Below are 18,835 nucleotides of genomic sequence, written 5' to 3'. Positions count from 1 at the left end.
TCATTCTGTTCTGCTTTAATTATGCTTCCTCCACCAGAAAAGAAAGATTCAGAAATTAAAACTGTGTATATAATAGTAACAACAAATATTTGCCTCCCCCCACCCCCTTGTCCTATGATATTAAATGTCTTCATTATTGCAGACCTCAGGATATCATTGTGTTTGTGATTGGAGGAGCCACCTATGAAGAAGCTCTAACAGTTTATAACCTGAACCGGTCCACTCCTGGAGTGAGGATTGTCCTGGGAGGAACCACAGTGCACAACACGAAAAGGTAAGGGAACTGCCGACGACCAAAATACATCATCCGTTCATAGAATCATTTAGAGTTTGTGTGAGGTGAAAGATCTGTGCTCCATGAGGTTCAGAAATCACTCAGTTAGGTCAAAGACCTGAAGAGTAAGGACCTACCTGACTTGTTGGCCATTTATGTTTCCTGTCTATGTTTAGAGGAGAAATCTAATTGCCACTTCCAAAATAATGATATTGAATTCTGTGAGTTTTTCTATTGTATTGATTAACTACATTCATCCAATAAGTATTTAGTAGGAAGAATACAAAGATGAATAAGATAAAGATCCTAACTCAAGTAAGTCATTATCTGTTAGGAAAGGAAAAAAAAAATTTAAAAAAATCATAAGAAAATAAGTGCCTGGAGAGTCAGATTAAAGAGCCCTGGATTCTCTGAGTGGCTAAAAGAAATTAGCAAATGCTTCATGTGAGAAGATGGTTTATAAGTTGAGCTTTGCGCCGGGACCGGTTTGGCTCAATGGATAGAGCGTCGGCTTGGGGACTGAAAGGTCCCGGGTTTGATTCCGGTCAAGGGCATGTACCCTGGTTGCGGGCATATCCCCAGTAGGGGGTGTGCAAGAGGCAGCTGATCGATGACTCTCTCTCATCAATGTTTCTGACTCTCTATCTCTCTCCCTCTCTGTACAAAATCAATAAAATATATTAAAAAAAAAAATAAAAATATATATATATATATATATATATATATATATATATATATATATATATTATAAGTTGAGCTTTGGGTAGAAAATGGAGAGCACATTCTAGACAGAGTTAACTAAATGAGCAAGTTGTAAAAGCTGTAACATACATAGAGAAAGAACAGCAAGCAATCATATTTCTGTTATGCTTTCTGTTTCGGGAGTTGGTTGTAAGGCAAATATGCCCTATTCTGTTGGGAAAATGGCTTTTAGTTGGATAGCCAAAGACATTAAGTATGCTCTTGTTAATCCTTAAGGTGTTATTGTACCATTTATAAGAGTAGTGTGTGTTTTTTAATTGTTTTGTAAAAATTTTCAAATTACCTTCTGAAGCAGCCACAACTTAGAAAGATAATGTCAAAACTAAGGTGATTTTTTTTTTTTTTTTAAGATCCAACCCTGGCCAGGTAGCTTAGTTGGTTAGGGCATTATCATATGCACCAAAAGGTTATTTGTTCGATTCCCAATCAGGACACATCCCTAGGTTGGGGGTTCAATCCCTAGTCGGGGCATGTATGAAAGGCAACCAATCAGTGTTTCTCTCTCACATCAATGTTTCTCTCCCTTCCTCTCTCAAATCAGTAAAATCAAAACAAAACAATAACAAAGGAAAAAACAACAAAAAACACATATCCTCAGGTTATGATTTAAAAAAAAAAAAAAAAGCTATAAAAAAAAGAAGAAGAAGAAGAAAAGTTTCCCAGTTAGTGTGGCTCGGTTGATTGAGCATCATACCCATGTACCGAGAGGACAGCAGTTCGATTCATAGTCAGGGCACATGCCCAGGTGGCAGGCTCCACCCCCAGTGGAGGGCCTGCAGGAGGCAGCCAATCAATGTTTCTCTCTCATGGATGTTTCTCTCTCTCCCTCTCCCTTCCTCTCTCTAAAAAAAAAAAAAATCAATAAAAACTTTTTTTTTTTAAGTTAATGTTATGACTGTGGAAGGCCTTGAATTCCAGGCTGTGGAATTTCTACTTTCTTCTATAGAAAATGAGGAATCATTGAAAGTTTAAGCAGTAAAATTATAAGAGGATCACAGTATTTTAGGAAGATTAATTTGGACGTTAGAGGTAGGACAGATAGAGAAGGAAAAGTGGATTAGAGAACCACAGCATGAGAGTTGAATTTAATGATTGGGAACCTTGAGAGAGCCATACTGAGCCATGTTTACTTGGATTCGTTGGGAATCATTAGAGGTATTTGTGTATTTTTTCACTTTGTATCATTATTTGACTTCTTAACATAATTTTCCTCTTTATTGTGGAAATAATATATACTTATTCTGAAAATATTTTAACTCAGAAAGTATAAAATTCAGTACAATTTGATAACTGTGCAAGGAAAAGAAAAGAAGCTTATTACCTCCTTAGCAACATTTTAATAAAATTGCCTTCTGAATAGAGAGGCAGTCAATATTTTCTTCTCTCTCCATAGCCATATAAAATGTAATATGAATTTTTTATAGCTTTTCCTTTTCCTTTGGTACATAACACAAAGAAATAAAAAATAGTAACTAATTATAGGGACTTCATTAAGGCATAACTTTCATGCCTTTTTAAAGGCAGAAAAGGTGCCCTGAAAAGGGACCAGGTAATGGGTTCAGTATGTCCGCCCTGAGCAGTTAGTCCATTTCTCTCGGGGTCCATGCAGGTTAGCAGTGCGCATCATCTCCTGTCTCAGTACTTGCACTTCTCATGGAATTGCTTCTCTCCCTGCTTTTTTCATTTGTCTCATTAGTCACACTGGCCTAATATATCCTAAATTAAGGAGGAATAAGCCAAATTTCAATTTCTAGGAATCATATATGACATGAATTCTGTAGCACCACAAATACTTTCACCAGCAGCTATGTGGAAGAAACAGAAATCATATTGCCTAGTTATGAGTTCTAGAATTGATAAACATTTGTTGAACGAATCGGAATAAAGTCAATAATCAACTTACTCATTCTTTAAGTGTTTACCTAGGCATTGAGATACCTCTGAATAAAATAAAGATCCCAACCCTCATGAAGCTTACATTTTCACGCGAAGGGAGACATAAATAAGCAATAAGCTTAAAAAATAAGTAAATGTGATAGCAAGTCAGGTGATAAATCCATGGGAGAAAAAAACAGCAGTGTGAGGGATGTGGGTAAGGCATGGGGTCAGTGGCGATGATCCACACTACTCAGTGAGAAAAGATTTGAGCAGACTTGAAGGAGGAAGCCAAACGAATAGGGGAAAGAGTGTACTGGGCACAGCAGAGCTGTCCCAAGGCAGGTCCGTGCAGCGTGTCCAAGGAGCCTGGAGAGTCTGGAGTGGAGTAAGCCAGAGCACAAGTAGAGGGAGATGCAGTCAGAGGTAGCCGGGCCGGGTCGTGGAGGGCCCTATATGTTTTTGTGAGGACCAGTCTTCCCTGTGAGTTAAAGGGCATTGTAGGATGTGGGGCTTTTTAAACAGCTTTGTTGAGATATAATTCATCCCTTTGAAATATACAATTCAGTGGTTTTTAATATATTCACAAATATATGCACCCATCACCACAGTCAATTTTGGAGCATTTTCATCACCTCCCCCCACCCAGCCCTAAGCAACCACAAATCTACTTTCTGCCTCTGTAGGTTTCATATAAATGGAACCATATAACATAGTCTTTTGTGAGTGTCTCTTTAACTTAGTAAAAAGTTTTCATGGTTCATCCATGTTGTAGCCTGTATCAATACTTCATTTCTTTTAATGGCTGAATAGTATTTCATTATATGCATATACCATGTTTTCTTTATCCATTTGTCAGTGATGGACTTTTGAGTTGTTTCCACCTTTTGGCTGTTAGGATTAAAACATTTGTGTACAGTTTTTGTATGTATTATAGAGTTTGGAGAAGAACCATGACAGCCTATTTATATTTTAGCAGGATCGCACTGGCTATCAAAGCTAATATGAATTGAGAGAAGTATTACTTCTCTTAAATGTTCAAAGTGAACCTGCATTATTGTAAAACATTTAAAAAAGCAAGTTCCTAGATGTATTTCAATGAACTGTACCCATTATTTATTTACCTACTCTAGTTGCGGTTACTCTAGTTGTGTTTCTGATGCACATGATCCTACCTTGCAAATAAATGAGCATCCTGGTTTGGGTTTTGAGCTAGCTTACCTATCACTTCACAAGTTAATCAATATTAAAGAGTTCTAGTCCCTGCTGGCAGCAGTTGACACGTTAAGTTAGCTGTGTGAGCTGAGAGGCCAAGAAACAGATCCATGGGGATGGAATTGTTCTCCCAGTAGAAGGAATCCCTCTGCCTTCTCGAAATCCAGGCTAGCCGTGGAGAAGAAAATGGAGGAGGTGAATGTATTAGCCAACAGCACTCTGTTGCCTGAGCCCCAACTAAACTGTAGGTGAAGAGAGCTGTCAGTTCAGTGCTTCTTAAGACTTTTTTTTTAATTTCTTCATTGATTAAGGTATTTCATATGTGTCCTTATCCTCCCATCACCTTCTCCATACCCCCCTCCCACTCATACACTCACCCCCCTGTTGTCTGTGTCCATTTGACAAGGAGGAGGATGGATTCTGCTAGATTTAGAAGGTGACTCCAGATCAGCAATTCTCTCACAACAGATTCCTTTCAGGCCGGTAATAATGACTATACATCGTAGGTTCTGTAATACTACTGGATTCAGTAAAACCCACATTAGTTCTAAACCTGCACAATCATTAATGGTCCCATTTCCTCCCCCCCAGTTATTTTCTCTCTAAGTCACAAAGGCAAATGAAAAAAAGAGGCTTTCCCCCAAGTAATTCATGTTTATTTTATTTTAAAATTCAACATAAAAGTTAAAACCACATAATACCACAACTCAAAGTTTACAGCTGTTGCTATTTTGGCATATTTCCTCCTAATGTTTTTTCTTTACCTAAAGGTTTCTGAGTTTTGTTTCGTGTTTTTGGCATAATTAGGATTTCAGTATCTATAGTTTTGTTTTTTTCGTTGTTGTTGTTTAATATATATTTTATTGATTTTTTTTACAGAGAGGAAGGGAGAGGGACAGAGAGAAACATCGATGAGAGAGAAACATGGATCAGCTGCCTCCTGCACACCCGCCACTGGGGATGTACCGGAAACCAAGGTACATGTCCAGGTTGCAGGCTCAGTCCCCTAAGGGGACATACAGGAGGCAGTTGATTAATAATTCTTTATCATTGATGTATCTATCTCTTCCTCTCCCTCTCTGAAATCAAAAATTTTAAAATTTAAAATTTAAAAAAATTTTAAAAGCACTGTAGTACCAAGTGTAAAATATATAATTAATAATTTTTTAAGCCCTAGCTGGTTTGGTTCAATGGATAGAGCATCAGCCTGGGGACTGAAGGGTCCCAGGTTCGATTCTGGCCAAGGGCACATGCCTGGGTTGTGGGCTTCCCAGTGGGAGGTGTGCAGGAAGCAGCCAATCAATGATTCTCTCATCATTGATGTTTCTATGTTTCTATCTTTCTCTCCCTTCCTTCCTAAAATCAATAAAATATATTTTTTTAAATAATTTTTTTAAGTTGATAATGTTTTGGATAAATGGGTTAAATCAAATATACCATTAAAATTAATTTTACGGCCCTGGCCAGTGTGGCTCAGTTGGTGAGCGTCATCCAGTCACCGAAAGGTCACCAGTTCAATCTGGTCAGGGCACAAGCCCAGGTTGTGGATTGATACTCTGATTGAGCTGGTTGAGGTAAATGCAGGAGGCAACTGATTGATATTTCTCTCTTTGTCTCCCTCCCTCTCTTTCTCCTGGTTTCTCCCTCTCCCTTCCTCTCTTTCCTTCTCTCAAATCAATGAAAACATTTTTAAAAAAATTAATTTTATATATTTTTACCTTTTAATGTGCTTTTTAAAATTAGCAGCTCAAATATGTGACTAATTTTGCATTTCTCTTGGGTAGTGCTTCTTTAACCCATTCAATTTCATTCAATTCTCATAGCAAGGTAAATATCTTTGTTATCATCAACCTAATTTTTCAGATGAGGAAATTGAGGTGTAGAGAAGTTAAGTACCTTGTCCAAAGATATAGAGCTAATAAGTGGTAAAGCTGAAACTGAACTCAGACCATCTGTTTCTAGTCTATGGATACCTAAGCACTCAGTTGAAATACTATTTTGGGAGAATTTAGCTATGATTTTTTAGAAATTCCTTATGTTTTTACCAAGTGGCCAGTATGTGATGCTTTCTGACTACTGGAAAATACTGTAAATCAAAGCAGGAGAAAAATATCAATAGTAAGGAATCATTTAGTTTTGTTTTAAGATTTTTGCCACCCAAAGATAATTAAGGATGAGATTTAAGACAGTGTTGCTCTTTGAGTAAAAATTAACTTGATTAACTAGTGGCGGCTGTTAGTTTCATCACTACCTCAGATGATGTCTAAGTGCTACAATAAGGCAATTCCCTCAAAGTCAGTCACAGTAATGTTTTTGTAGAGAATACAGTTTAGGGCTAAGGAAACAGTTGGAATTTTTAATTTCTCTAAATAAATTTGAAGCTGGGAGGGGGCTGATGGATATTTTCAACAGGTACTTATAGATTTCTACCTAAAGAGGTAACATTAGAAACTTGGACCTTCTCCTGTAACCACAAGTTGGTAGGATCTCTGAATTATTTATAGAAAAATTGGGATCCTGTGACAGAATTTGCATTTCAAAGGAAGAGGAATCCAGAGGAGACTCTTCACTTATGGACATTTCCGGATCAGTCTTGAAACTGTTGGAACCATCACCATCTCTGTAGAAATTTGGGGAGGGGGCGTTGAGTTTCCTCCTGTAAACAGAGTATTAGACATCATTGCAAGAGCTGTGAGGAGTGCATCACCTTCACTGGTGAGCATTTACTGAGTGTGATTATATATAAGGTACTGTGCAAGGTGCTAGGAAGATGAAGACATTTTCTATATCTGTAAGGATCAATGTCTAATGGGAAAATGGGTATATAAATAAATCAGATGCTTCTGAAAATTTGAATTTAACCCATTCAAATATACATGTTCCCTTATTTTAATTTATTTGTGCACTGGAAAAGATAATAAAAATATCCATGCTGCTGTCATCCCATCATAGGAAATGTCAAATCTTGATGTACAGCCTCTTAGACCTTTTTCTATTAATGTATACACACATATCTATACTAATAAAAAGGGTAATATGCTAATTAGACTAGGTCGACCGGCTATCTTCTGGCGTCTGACTTCCTTCTGGACAAAGCCATGGTGGTGGGGCCAAGGCAGAGAGGGCAGTTGGGGAGAAATCAGGCTGGCAGGAGAGGGCAGTTAGGGGTGATCAGTCATGCAGGCAGCGGCAGTTAGGGCAATCAGGCAGGTAGGCAGGTGAGCAGTTAGGAGCCAGTGGTCCCAGATTGCAAGAGGGATGTTCCTGATTGGAGAGGGTCCAGGCAGGGCTTAGGGAACCCTCCCAGCGTGCACAAATTTCGTGCACCAGGCCATTAGTCTTAATAAAAGGGAATATTCTATTCATGTACTTTCAATGAAAATACTTATATATGTCATGTTGAATAACTGAATAGTATTCTGTTGTCTGATTGTGCCACAATTTACATAATAAATCCTCACTTCGTTGTTCACTCAACAAATACTTATTGAGTACCTACTGTATTCCAAGAGCTATCTTGAGACTAGATATACAGTGGTAAACAAAACAGATATTGTTAGATATTCATTGTTTATAATTTTTCTCTCTTACCAACAGTGCTGTACTAAACATCATTTATATATATACTTACATATACTTTATACATACGTTCAATTGTTCAGTTGTTCACTTGTCCAGTTGTTCACTTGGGATGATAATAATTGGGCATATTCTGTATTTTAGACAGTCTGCTGGCTTTGTTACATATATTATCTCATTTAAACTTCATGATCCAAGAGGTGATATTGTTTTGATCCCAATTTTCAAATGGAGAAACTGAAACATGGAGAAATTATGTAATTTGCCTGAAGTCATAGAGCAAGGAAGTGCAATATGACTGGAATTCAAGCTAAAATTTGGCTGATCCGAGATTTCATGCACCGCTAGCACTGTTGAGATGAACTTGCTGCAACACTTTGAAGATGCCACATGACCAGGGTGCTAGCCAGAAAAGTTTCACCAGTTTATGCCTTCACACCCTGCCCTTGCCAACACTGAGGTTAGCTGCTCCTGATTCTTAACAACCTGAAATTTAAAAAATCATCAATTTGTATGGAAAAGGTTAGTTTCCAAAGTTTACTTCAACTCAAATGCAGAGAAAAAAACACACCAGATAAACTGTGTGAAACTAAAAGAAGAGACCAATAAAGAAGAGAGTCAGAAAGAAAAGAGACTCAAAGATACTGTTTCAAAGCAGCCTCCAGCTCCAGATTGCAGGCCGTGAGGCACTGACCTCCTCCTGTCCCTAGTTCAGGGATAGACCCCACCCCCACCCCCACCCCAACAGTCATGCATCTAATGCGCCTTTTTCTCTCATTTAAGCTGCTTTAAATAGGCTCTGTTTCTTCTAGCCAGAACGTTGCATTTTAGGGAAATGTTCTCATCGCTTAACAAGTGTGCAGGATATGCCTTTTGGTCTGTGAGACCCAGTACAGCATTTGCATTTTTGTTTCGGGCTTTGTTGGGTTAAACAAAGTTAAAAATGGAAGGAAGGAAAAGCTCAAAAGTGCTGTGTAGTGATGCAAAAGTGACTCGTTTACTTCTTTATTTCCTATATTATCTACATTCCTTTTTTTTTTTTTTTATGATCACAAAAAATGTTCTACAGATTTTTAAGTCGGTAAAGTGATGCCACTGGGATTGTTCCGTAGTAAAGTATCGATAGCGAGCTGATTACCCTCAGCACAGCCCTGAGTTGCCGTTCCTCTCCCAAAACTATTACCTTCCCCGCCAGGCCAGGACGTGTGCTCTTCCACTCGGCTATCACGAGAGCTTCTGGGCTCCAAATGGACCTGTTATTTATGAATCACCTCCTGATACTCTTTAGTCTTTTAAGAGGCAGTGCAGCATAGCAGTTCAGAGCACGGGCTCCAGTTTTGCCACCTGTCTGCGTGTATGACCTTAGGCAAGTTTTTCTGTGCCTCAGTTTTCTGTGAAATGGAGGTGATAGCTTCTATTGTGATATTTGGATGGTCAATATATAAAAGTGCTTAGAGAAGAATCTAGCACAGGGTAAGCACTCAATAAGACTACTTGCTGCTGCTGCTGCTGCCATTATTATTAAATCTGGGGAAATAAAGTATAAAAGATTGGCTATTCATCATCAGTACTTGTGTCATCACCCATACTTCACTTTCAGTTCACACAATTCAGGAGCAGAATTATATTAGTGTCCTAAGTAGGAATATACTGGGGCAGTGGTAAAACTTGCTGTGAAGATAGTCCAGTTGCCAGATGATGATCATGATCTGTGAGGAGAAAAGTTTTGAGTAGCTCAATTCCCATTAGTGCTCACTTATAACTTCCCTTCTGAGGCCCCCAGAGTCAGTGCCTCTAGAATTCAGAGACGCGTAGAGTCATTGGCATCCAAGGCTTTCTACAGTTAGGTTATTTGAGGCTTTGTTTCTTGAACTTTTTAAAATGATGGTTACCATTCTATTCCTGTAGTTGTGGTTGCTCTGACTAATTGACATGGTCTCAAACGTTTGCAGGAGTGAGAAAGTACATCTGTAGCTCTTTTTATTCTCAGACAATAATCTCCTTTCAGAATCTGGGTAACCAATAGTGCAGGCAGTTTATACCCGAGGAATGAATCTTTTGCCCTGTGGACCATGAGGGTAATCCTTTCTGCTCACATGATACCCCCATGAATGTTGTATGCACAGTGCTGGGTACATGCAGAATCCTATTGGTTGCTCTCCTCCCTGTTCTTGTGGGAGAGGAAATAGGCCAAGGGCTGTATTTGTTTTGCTTTGCTTTGCTTTTTGTTTTTTCAGGCATCCAGTACTAAGGTGGGAACCAGGATAGAGCAGCCTCATTTCCTAATAGGCAGTTACATTGTTTGTATGAAAGTGTCACAGGATAAAATAACCTCAGTGAAATTGTTTATAATCAAGGAACTGTTTTATATCTTTATCCAGGCACAAAATGAACATGATACATCTTTTGGAGTATCTGTTCTCCCCAGTTAGTTGGGGAGATTTTTAAGGACAGAATTAAATAATTTAACTGATAAGTACCTTAAAATATGTTTATCTCAAAATGTAAGAGCTTCCTTTATAAAAAATAGATAAAATTGTTTTTAAAACAAAATACCAGACCACAAAGAAAGATGTAAGCTGTGAACCAATTTGGACTATACCCTCAGATTAATAAATTCACTCTCTTCTGTTGTTAGGGGGTTTTTAGGTGCAAAAATGTGAGCAGTGTTAATATATGCAAGTTAAATAAAATGTGTCCTAAATAGAAATAATTAATTCTGGCAGAGCACTCAGGAAATGCTTCACAGAGGAGACAGCATTTGAGCTAGACCTTAAAGAACACGTTGGGTTTCCTTAGGAAGAAAGAGCAATAAGGGCTGAGGAAACAGCATACTTAAGGACAGGAGGGAGGAAATGGTTCAACATATTTGAGAAATAATGGGAAGTAAAGTAGAAATCAGTAAGGAGCAGGATGATCTCTCTACCAAAGCCGCCCCCAGTGCTTTCAGACATAGAATGACAACCTTTTCCCTTGTTTCTGGTAAATTTGCTGTCAGATATTTAGGAAAAGTTAAGGGACACTTAAACTGGGTCTTAACTTCTTAAAAAATAATCTGATACATGTATTCATTCATCAGATACTTAACATCTAGTTTTTACTGCGGGTACACAGATCAAGGAGGTACCACTCAGATGTGCACTAATTGTTAAGAGAAGCCATTAGACGAGAACTTCAACAGCTCCCGCTTCCGCTACTACCCTCTGCCTTTCTTCAGGTCACAGTGGTGAAAGCTTCCAGCTACACCAGCCCTTCCCCTGAGCACCAGATCCCATCCCCTCCTTCCAAGACGTGACTCCAAACCCCCTCCTCTCTCCTGAACCGGTTTTTCTCCCTCTATCTGACCATTCACACAAGGATAGAAGCGTGCTGTTTCCCCATCTTTAAAACCCCTCTGTAACGGTGTTCACAGCCCCCATTGCACTCTAAGGGCAGACCACCTCTCTCTCACCAAGCTCCAGTCCAAGGAGAAGAGGGTAAGTAAAGAGGGCTCTATAGCGTGGCTCCCACAAAGCAGACTGCCCGCAAACTGACCAGTAGTAAAGCACCAGGGAAACAATTACCAAAGCCGCTAGCAAGAGTGCGCCCTCTACCGGAGGGGTAAAGAAACCTCATCGTTACAGGCCTGGTACCTTGGCACTTCGTGAAATTGAAACTTACATAATCTTATTAACCAATGTCACCCCCAATAAATTTTTTAAAAATTGCAATAAGAGAAGAAGTCTGAAACCATATTGTCTGGGTGTGAATCCCACTTTCAAGATGTAAGACCTTGACTTCTCTGTGCCTCAATTTCTTCATAAAGTGCGGTAGTTTCTATCTCATGAGAACAGTACCTCACATACAGTGATGTGTGTTTGCCGTTATTATTACTGTTGAGTTATGATTATTATACTAGAGGCCTAGTGCACGACATTTGTGCACTGGGGAGGGGGTCCCCTCAGCCCAGCCTGCGCCCTCTTGCAGTCTGGGGCCCCTTGGGGGGTGTCCACTAAGTGGCTCTGAAAACTGAAGGAGTGGAAATGGAGAGTTTTCAGTATTTAAGCTATGAAAAGTTTTATCCTCTCCTTCACTCACCCACTCCCATATTCCAGGATCTCTAGCTAAGTATTTGGTTGTAATTAGAAGCCTCATTTCTCCATTAAAGCAAATATCTTGAGTTTTTCTTCTCATTGTTTTCCTGAAAGTCTTTTTCTACTTTCCTGCTTCTCAGAAATTCTACTCTTTTCTTCTTCTTCACTGTAGCACTCTTCAGATTTGAGTCTTGATTCCTTTGGTATCTTTGGTATAATAAGAAACTCACATGTAATTTCTATCTGTGGAATATGGCAGGGGAAAAAGAAGAAGAAATAGACATAATTTTGTCTTGTTAAAATATATAGCTTTGCCAAAACCGGTTTGGCTCAGTGGATAGAACATCAGCCTGCAGACTGAAGGGTCCCGGGTTCGATTCCGGTCAGGGGCATGTACCTTGGTTGCGGGTGCATCCCCGGTGGGGGGTGTGCAGGAGGCAGCTGGTTGATGATTCTCTCTCGTCGATGTTTCTAATTCTCTATCCCTCTCTCTTCCTCTCTGTAAAAAATCAATAAAAATATATATTTTTAAATATATATATATATATATATATATATATATATATATGTATATATATATATATATATATATAGTTTTGTTTAGGGACACAGTTGTTCAGCTCAATTACTTTAGTAATTACATTTTAAACTCCTGTAAGTGTTAGTCCCTAGTCCCTTACAAAGACTTAAAAGTGAAACTTGTTTTTTCATGTGTGGTGCAAGACTTTTTTCTGAGGTTGACTTTTTGAAATCAGGGCTTTTGTCTGCCCACCTTCCTTCTTTCCATCTTGTTGGGAAAGCACCCTTGATGACGGCACAAACTAAGACAAGCAATGGCATTAGTCCCCCAGGTTAGCTCTTATCCCATCTCTGTTTATACCACGCCTCCCACTGAATTGTGGTTGTGAGTCTGTCTCTGACTGAGAACACATTCAAAGAAGGAACCACAAGTGTTCATTGTCTGCCTTAGCTCAGTGCCTACTTCTTAACAGATGCACAGAAAACACTTGTTAAATTGAATTGAGTGGAATTGAATTGGATTACAGTACCACAGGAGAAAGGACTTTCTTTAGAAAAAATTTTATTGATTTTAGAGAGGAAGGGAGAAGGAAAAAGAGAGAGACGGGGCAGGGGTGGGAGGGTAGGGAAGAGAAAGAAAGAAATATTGATTGTCACCTGTATGTGCCTTGACTGGACATCGAACCTGCAACCCAGGTATGTGCCCTGACCAGAATTGAACCCATAACCCCTCGGTGCACGGACGGCGCTCCAACCAACTGAACCACACTGGCCAGGACAGGAAAAGGAGATTTTTGAGTTTGCTTTTTAAGTGAGACTGATTTAAAACAACCCTGGAAAAGAAAAGCATTTTTGTTGTTGTTTTTAAGCATAGTCTAAATTTGGGTACAGAAAGCAATATGTTCATCGCCTGTAATTGTTAAAGCATTCTGCAGTGACTCACCAAAGTCCCCAAATAGATACTTTTTGAAAAGCAACAATGGCCCTAGGAAACAAAATTAGGCTTGGAAAATATAAATAATGTTTTCTCTGCAGTCAAGAATGTGGGGTCTTGTTCATACACAGGGGAGGATCTTTAAGTATGATTTCAGGAATGCTACTCCTTTCCTTAGACTTGCACAGAGTCTGAAGTGAAGCAGGGACCACCTAATAGATCCCCATAGTGTTTCCCAGCACGTATGTTTCATTCTCACTGAAAGTCATTTTCTGATCTCCAAGCGTCTCTAGTCCACCTGGCCAAACAGCCAGGCCAGAGAGGGTGCCTGCATTCAGTAGAGAAATAACTTTAGCTTCTCCTTTCCCTCTGCTTCTACTCCTTTCCCTCTGCTTCACCATTGTGTTTCTTTTGCAAACGAGTTTGGAATTTAAATCCTCTAAGGTCAGACTCTTCCAGGTTTAAGACTACAAACTAATGATAATAACAAGGTACCGGGTCACTCCTCCAACCTTCCGTCTACTATAGATCTGTCTCCTGAGAGTGAGTCCCTCACACTTAAAAATACTGCCCCAAGACGTGTATCATAAAGAAGGCTCTCTTGCCAATGGGTAACAATTTTAATTCGTTTCTTCAGCATACCTTTATTGAGTACCTTCTAGGCGTCAGCTGCTGTATTAAGCCCTGGAGACCCAAGCAGAGCAAGTCTTAGTTCCACCCTAAGGAGCGACCGTCCCACCCTATTTTGCTAACAGTAATATGGAGAGTACCTCGTTCGTATTAATACAGCGTTAACACAGCACGAGGGCAAAGTGATCATCATGATGGGCACGATTAGTTCAGCATGAAGGAGTTTGGGAAGGTTTCACAGAAATGGGGCCTTTTGCTCCTCAGCCTTAAAGGATCATAAGGATTTCACCGGACAGAGAAGAATAGTCTATCCTTTTGGACATGGGATATAATAGCAAAACATAAGGTATGAAAGCTCATGACATGTTTCGGGAACAGTGAGAGGTTGAGCATGGATGGGCGTAGGCTGCACGGTGGGAGATGGAACCAGACATGGGAAATGCTTCCTTCCCTTTCCCCTGGAGTAACCTCCCACCTGCTGGTCAGTTTCCTAGAGGAAGTTCTGTCTTCCGGACTGCACAGCCGAAGCAAGGAGAGCGCTCCCGTTACCTCCAGGTCAGCAAGCAGAAGGTGAAGCGGAGATGGCGAGGCGAGGAGACCGGCGCAGCTCCCTCTGGCCTCGCTGCAGGCTCTCGCACGGACCAGGAGCATCGAAGAAGAGCTTGGGTTTTGTGCTTGTTCTTATAACCCATCTCCAGGCAGCCTGCTGGCTCCTGAACTGTTGGCACAGACACCAAGACTCCCAGTGATGAGTTGCGAATAAGTCTGAGCCCTTCCCAGTCCACTTTTCTCATGGTTTCTTTATCAAATAAATGTATTCCTTGTATTTAATAGCACAATCACTTCTGTTTCTGATGAATTTTGTTGGATCTTACTTGACAAAAAGGGTTGAGAGAGCTTGGAGGAGTTTGTAAAAGTAACCATTTGGTGTACACACTGCACACTCTCTCTCCTCTTGACCCCTTTTATTTTTCATTAACCACATTCCTGCACAAGTCATTTCTGAAAACTCATCATGTTTCTGTAGAGAGCCATCCAAAAATTGTCCCTACATTGCAATTTTCTGTGGCACTGAGAAACCACGTGTGACTGCAATAAAAAGCCATTTTGTGGAAAGATACAAGTGATTTGTTTTTGTTTCTTGGGGGTTAATAACTATGTATGGGAATTTATAAGCTATGGCATGAGCTCGCTTTACACCAAACATGGAGAAGGCGCTGCCTCTACACAAAGCATATTTACAGTGTGTCAAGGCAAATAATAAATTCTGGTGTCAGTTTCACTTCTCTTTTTTTTTTTTTTAATATATTTTATTGATTTTCTACAGAGAGGAAGAGAGAGGGATAGAGAATTAGAAACACTGATGAGAGAGAATTATCGATCAGCTGCCTCTTGCACCCCCCCCCCTGGAGACGTGCCTGCAGCCAAGGTACATGCCCTTGACCGGAATCGAACCCGGGACCTTTCAGTCCGCAGGCTGATGCTCTATCCACTGAGCCAAACCGGTTTTGGCAGTTTCACTTCTCTTGAAAGCAATGGAATGTGATGCTATTAATGCCAGGAAATTATGGCATCCTCAAACCACAGCAAAAATACCACAGCATAATCCTGCCCTGGTTCTCTGTGAGTCATATATTTTACCTTTCCTTTATTTGATAAGCATCCTCAGGCATCAGGTAGATAGCCAGCACTCCAATCTGATTCACAGTAATGTGGCTTTGGGAATGTCATTTAGTCTGTGGCTCAATTTCCTTATATATAAAACAGGGGTAATCAAGTACCTTCCTCGTAGTATTGTAAGGATTAGATGAGATGAGATAATGCATATAAAGCACTTAGAGCATCTAAACACTAAATGAAATTAGTAATAGTAGATACAATTGATTCTCAAAATTGGGGGTACAAAACCACACAAAATGATTGACAACCCTCTTTCTGCACTAATTAGCGATTTCTTTACCTTACACTCATGTGGAGCCCTAGGCCTTTATTTTAAATCCTAAGATCTAAATTGTTTTTTGTAGTTGTTGCAGTTTATTTAGGTACTTTTAAAAAATTCTTCATGCTTTTTTAAAATATATTTTTTCTTGATTTCAGAGAGGAAGGGAGATAGAAACATCAATGATGAGAATCATTGGCCGGTTGTCTCCTCTACACCCTCTACTGGGGATCGAGGCTGCAACCCAGGCATGTGCTGATGGGGAATCGGCAAACCATCATCTCCTGGTTCTTAGGTTGATGCTCAACCACTGAGCCACACTGCCCAGTAAAGTCCTATATGCTTTTAATGAGCTCTCTTCCATAGTCAGAACCCCTATGTCCCATTTAGTCTACAAAAGCCAAAGTACTTGTTTTTATCTAAACAAATGTTTTGATAATAGTTCCTGTCAGTAAACTTGCAAGCAGCAATTCACAAGTTCTTATCACTGATAGCTCCCTTCTCCCTCCCTTGTGTGGAGTTACTCATAAAATAGTTGAAGAATAAAGCTACTGGCAGTTGTGTCTTATCCATGGCGATGCAGTAAGGGAGGTAACCCCATCAAGTCCTCCCAGAATCTTATCTCCACTGAAGAGAAACTGGCTTGAGTTATTTTTGTGATCTGTGTGTGTGGTAGAGTCGAGCTCACTGAGGAGAAGATGCTATGAATATGTGTAAAGGAACCCAGAAATTCCTTTTTTTTAATAATATATTTTATTGATTTTCTACAGAGAGGAATAGAGAGAGTCATCGATCAACGGCCTCCTGCACACCCCCCACCGGGGATGCGCCCACATCCAAGGTACATGCCCCTGACCGGAATCGAACCTGGGACCCTTCAGTCCACAGGCTGATGCTCTATCCACTGAGCCAAACCAGTTTCAGCCAGAAATTCTTACTCTGAAATTTCTCTCTTAAGAATTGGTCTTTGGAAATAATCACAATTCATAGATCCCAATTCTAGTGCCATGAGGTCTACCTGGTGAGAGAGAAGTCAGCTTGAAGAACAGTTCAAAGAGTATGGAGCATGGAAAGAGGGATGAGTAACAGGACAAAGGGACACAGAGAAAGGGAGGTAGGGGCACAATAATGAGGCAGTGCAGGAAAAGGGAGAGAGAGAGAGGACGAGCAGATTTATGTAACATCTTAAGGAGCAGATAGGCAGGGAAGGCTCTCCAGCCCACATGCATCTGTTCTGGAATCTGAAAATTACTTGGGAGGGTTTTGGTATTTCAGCCGTCCTTCTCTCTGGCTGATGTTCCACAAAGCTCCCGCTCCTGTCTTAGGCAGCATACCACGACCCTAGGGCCTCACAGATAGGAGGCACTCAAATATTAGTTGACCAAAATGAGGGCAAATAAGAAGATAGGGCAAGTCATGAATTACTTTCCCACCATAAACGAGAATCTATTGAAACTCTAAATCCAAACCACTTAGATCTAAGCCCTCTAAAGATCATACAAGGTTCATTTTCTCACCAGATCACGGGGGTATTTTGCTGCTTCATTTATGATGATCTTCTGGACTTTCCCATTCTTTTAAAATCACTTTGTAAAAATAGAAGGCGGGAAAGAGATGACGGAAAAGGGAAAAGGATGGTGGGCAGGGAAGAGGTGTGAGTACAAAACCTAAACAGACTGGATTTTAACCCAGTTAGCCAGTACCTTGCTGTGTAGTCAGTCAGTTGATTTGCATGTCCCTCTTTGTTCCATATACCTCACAAGGTAGCACTAAATATTTAAAGAAATAACATACAAGAGCACTATACCTAAGTCTAATACAGAGGAGTTAATTAGTATGGTACATGAAAAGCAGTGAAGAGGGATATTATTGGATTAGGGGGTAAGGGAGTATTGGGAAAAGAGAAAAGTGCCCTCCTTCATTTGACAGATACCAGAAAAAGCCAAGACCTAGCCACTTCTCAAACCACAAACTTGACCAACAGCTTTATCTTGAGACATGTCTGGGTAAGAGTTCTTCCTTTTCCCCCTTCTCTGTGCCAGGCCTTCATTTTTGTGGTTATTGTGCCTACCATACGCCAGGCAATGTGTTGGTTAGCTTACTATTATTCAATAAGTAGCTTAGAGGGCAATACTTTTCTGTTCGAAAGACTTCCACAGGTCACCTCAGATATTGTCCTGGCTCTCCTTGTGGATGGAAATGGCATCCTCATCCCTCACTATTTAATATGTGAAGGAACTGAGGCCTAAAGAAATTCAGCTGCTTTGCCCAAAGGCCTCAGAACAGTGATGAAACCAGTACCCAAACCTAGGTTTCCTGGCTCCCTCTTCCCCTTCACCATGTCCTGGGAAAACAATGACGTTACTGAGAAGTTGTCGGCTCTGAGGCAAATGGGATGAAGGAGGGATTCCCGGCGTGGGCATCCTGTGGGCATGGAGCCCTTCCCTCCCATGAGGTAGCCCGGATGGGGTTTTTCCCTGTGAGAGACCCGGGGCTAGTTCAAGCCATCGGATACAACGGATTACGCTTTAGAGAGAGTTCTATTCCTCCCAGCACTCACAGTGTGTGTGTCTGCAAACCGCTCAGCCATTCTGGGTCTCCCTTCCCCGTGTGCCATGGAGATCATAACATTCTCAGGGTGATTCTCCTGAACCACAGGCACACGGAAGGCCTGCAGCCTTGCAAACTGGAAGAAGTGTCTATGAATATTAACTCTCTCCCCACAGCGGGGCCCCTACACACAGATACCCTCCGAAGCATAAAACTTTTTCCCCCATCCTCCGACCTGCCCAGGCCGCTGTCTCCATCACCTGGGGATGTGACTTCCGGACGCCAACTGTGGGTGACGCGCCCTCCCAGCTGGAGCGCTTGTTTTTGTGCGGGGTTGGGAGGGAGCCGGTCCCGATCTGGGTGATCCCCGCACCTCTCTGTCTCTGTTATCCGCCCCATCCGCCTCCCGGTCTCCCCGGCCAGGTCCCAGCCAGGTCCGCCGGGTCCGTCTGTCCCGGGTCTGTGGGTCTCACTCTCCCTCCGTC

General features: G+C 40.8%; 1 protein-coding gene across 2 annotated transcripts in view; it reads left to right on the top strand.

Annotated features, from left to right (window-relative positions):
• Positions 1–14,984, top strand: part of VPS45 (vacuolar protein sorting 45 homolog) — a 37,421-nt gene extending 22,437 nt beyond the window's left edge. The window contains exons 14-15 of one of the 2 annotated variants that reach the window (XM_084866639.1): positions 143–274; positions 14,348–14,984. In XM_084866639.1, coding sequence (XP_084722765.1) covers positions 143–274; positions 14,348–14,435 — 220 coding nt within the window. In that variant the 3' untranslated portion in view covers positions 14,436–14,984. Of the gene's footprint in view, positions 1–142; positions 275–5,005; positions 5,175–14,347 lie in introns of those variants that run through there. The other variant, XM_084866638.1, reaches the window with a different exon arrangement.
• The last annotated feature ends 3,851 nt before the right edge of the window (positions 14,985–18,835 follow it).

Source organism: Pipistrellus hanaki (genome assembly GCF_964339955.1).
Source record: "Pipistrellus hanaki genome assembly, chromosome: 18".
Lineage (NCBI taxonomy): Eukaryota > Metazoa > Chordata > Mammalia > Chiroptera > Vespertilionidae > Pipistrellus > Pipistrellus hanaki.
The sequence above is the reverse complement of the archived record's forward strand: the minus strand, read 5'-3'. Positions and strand labels throughout refer to the sequence as shown.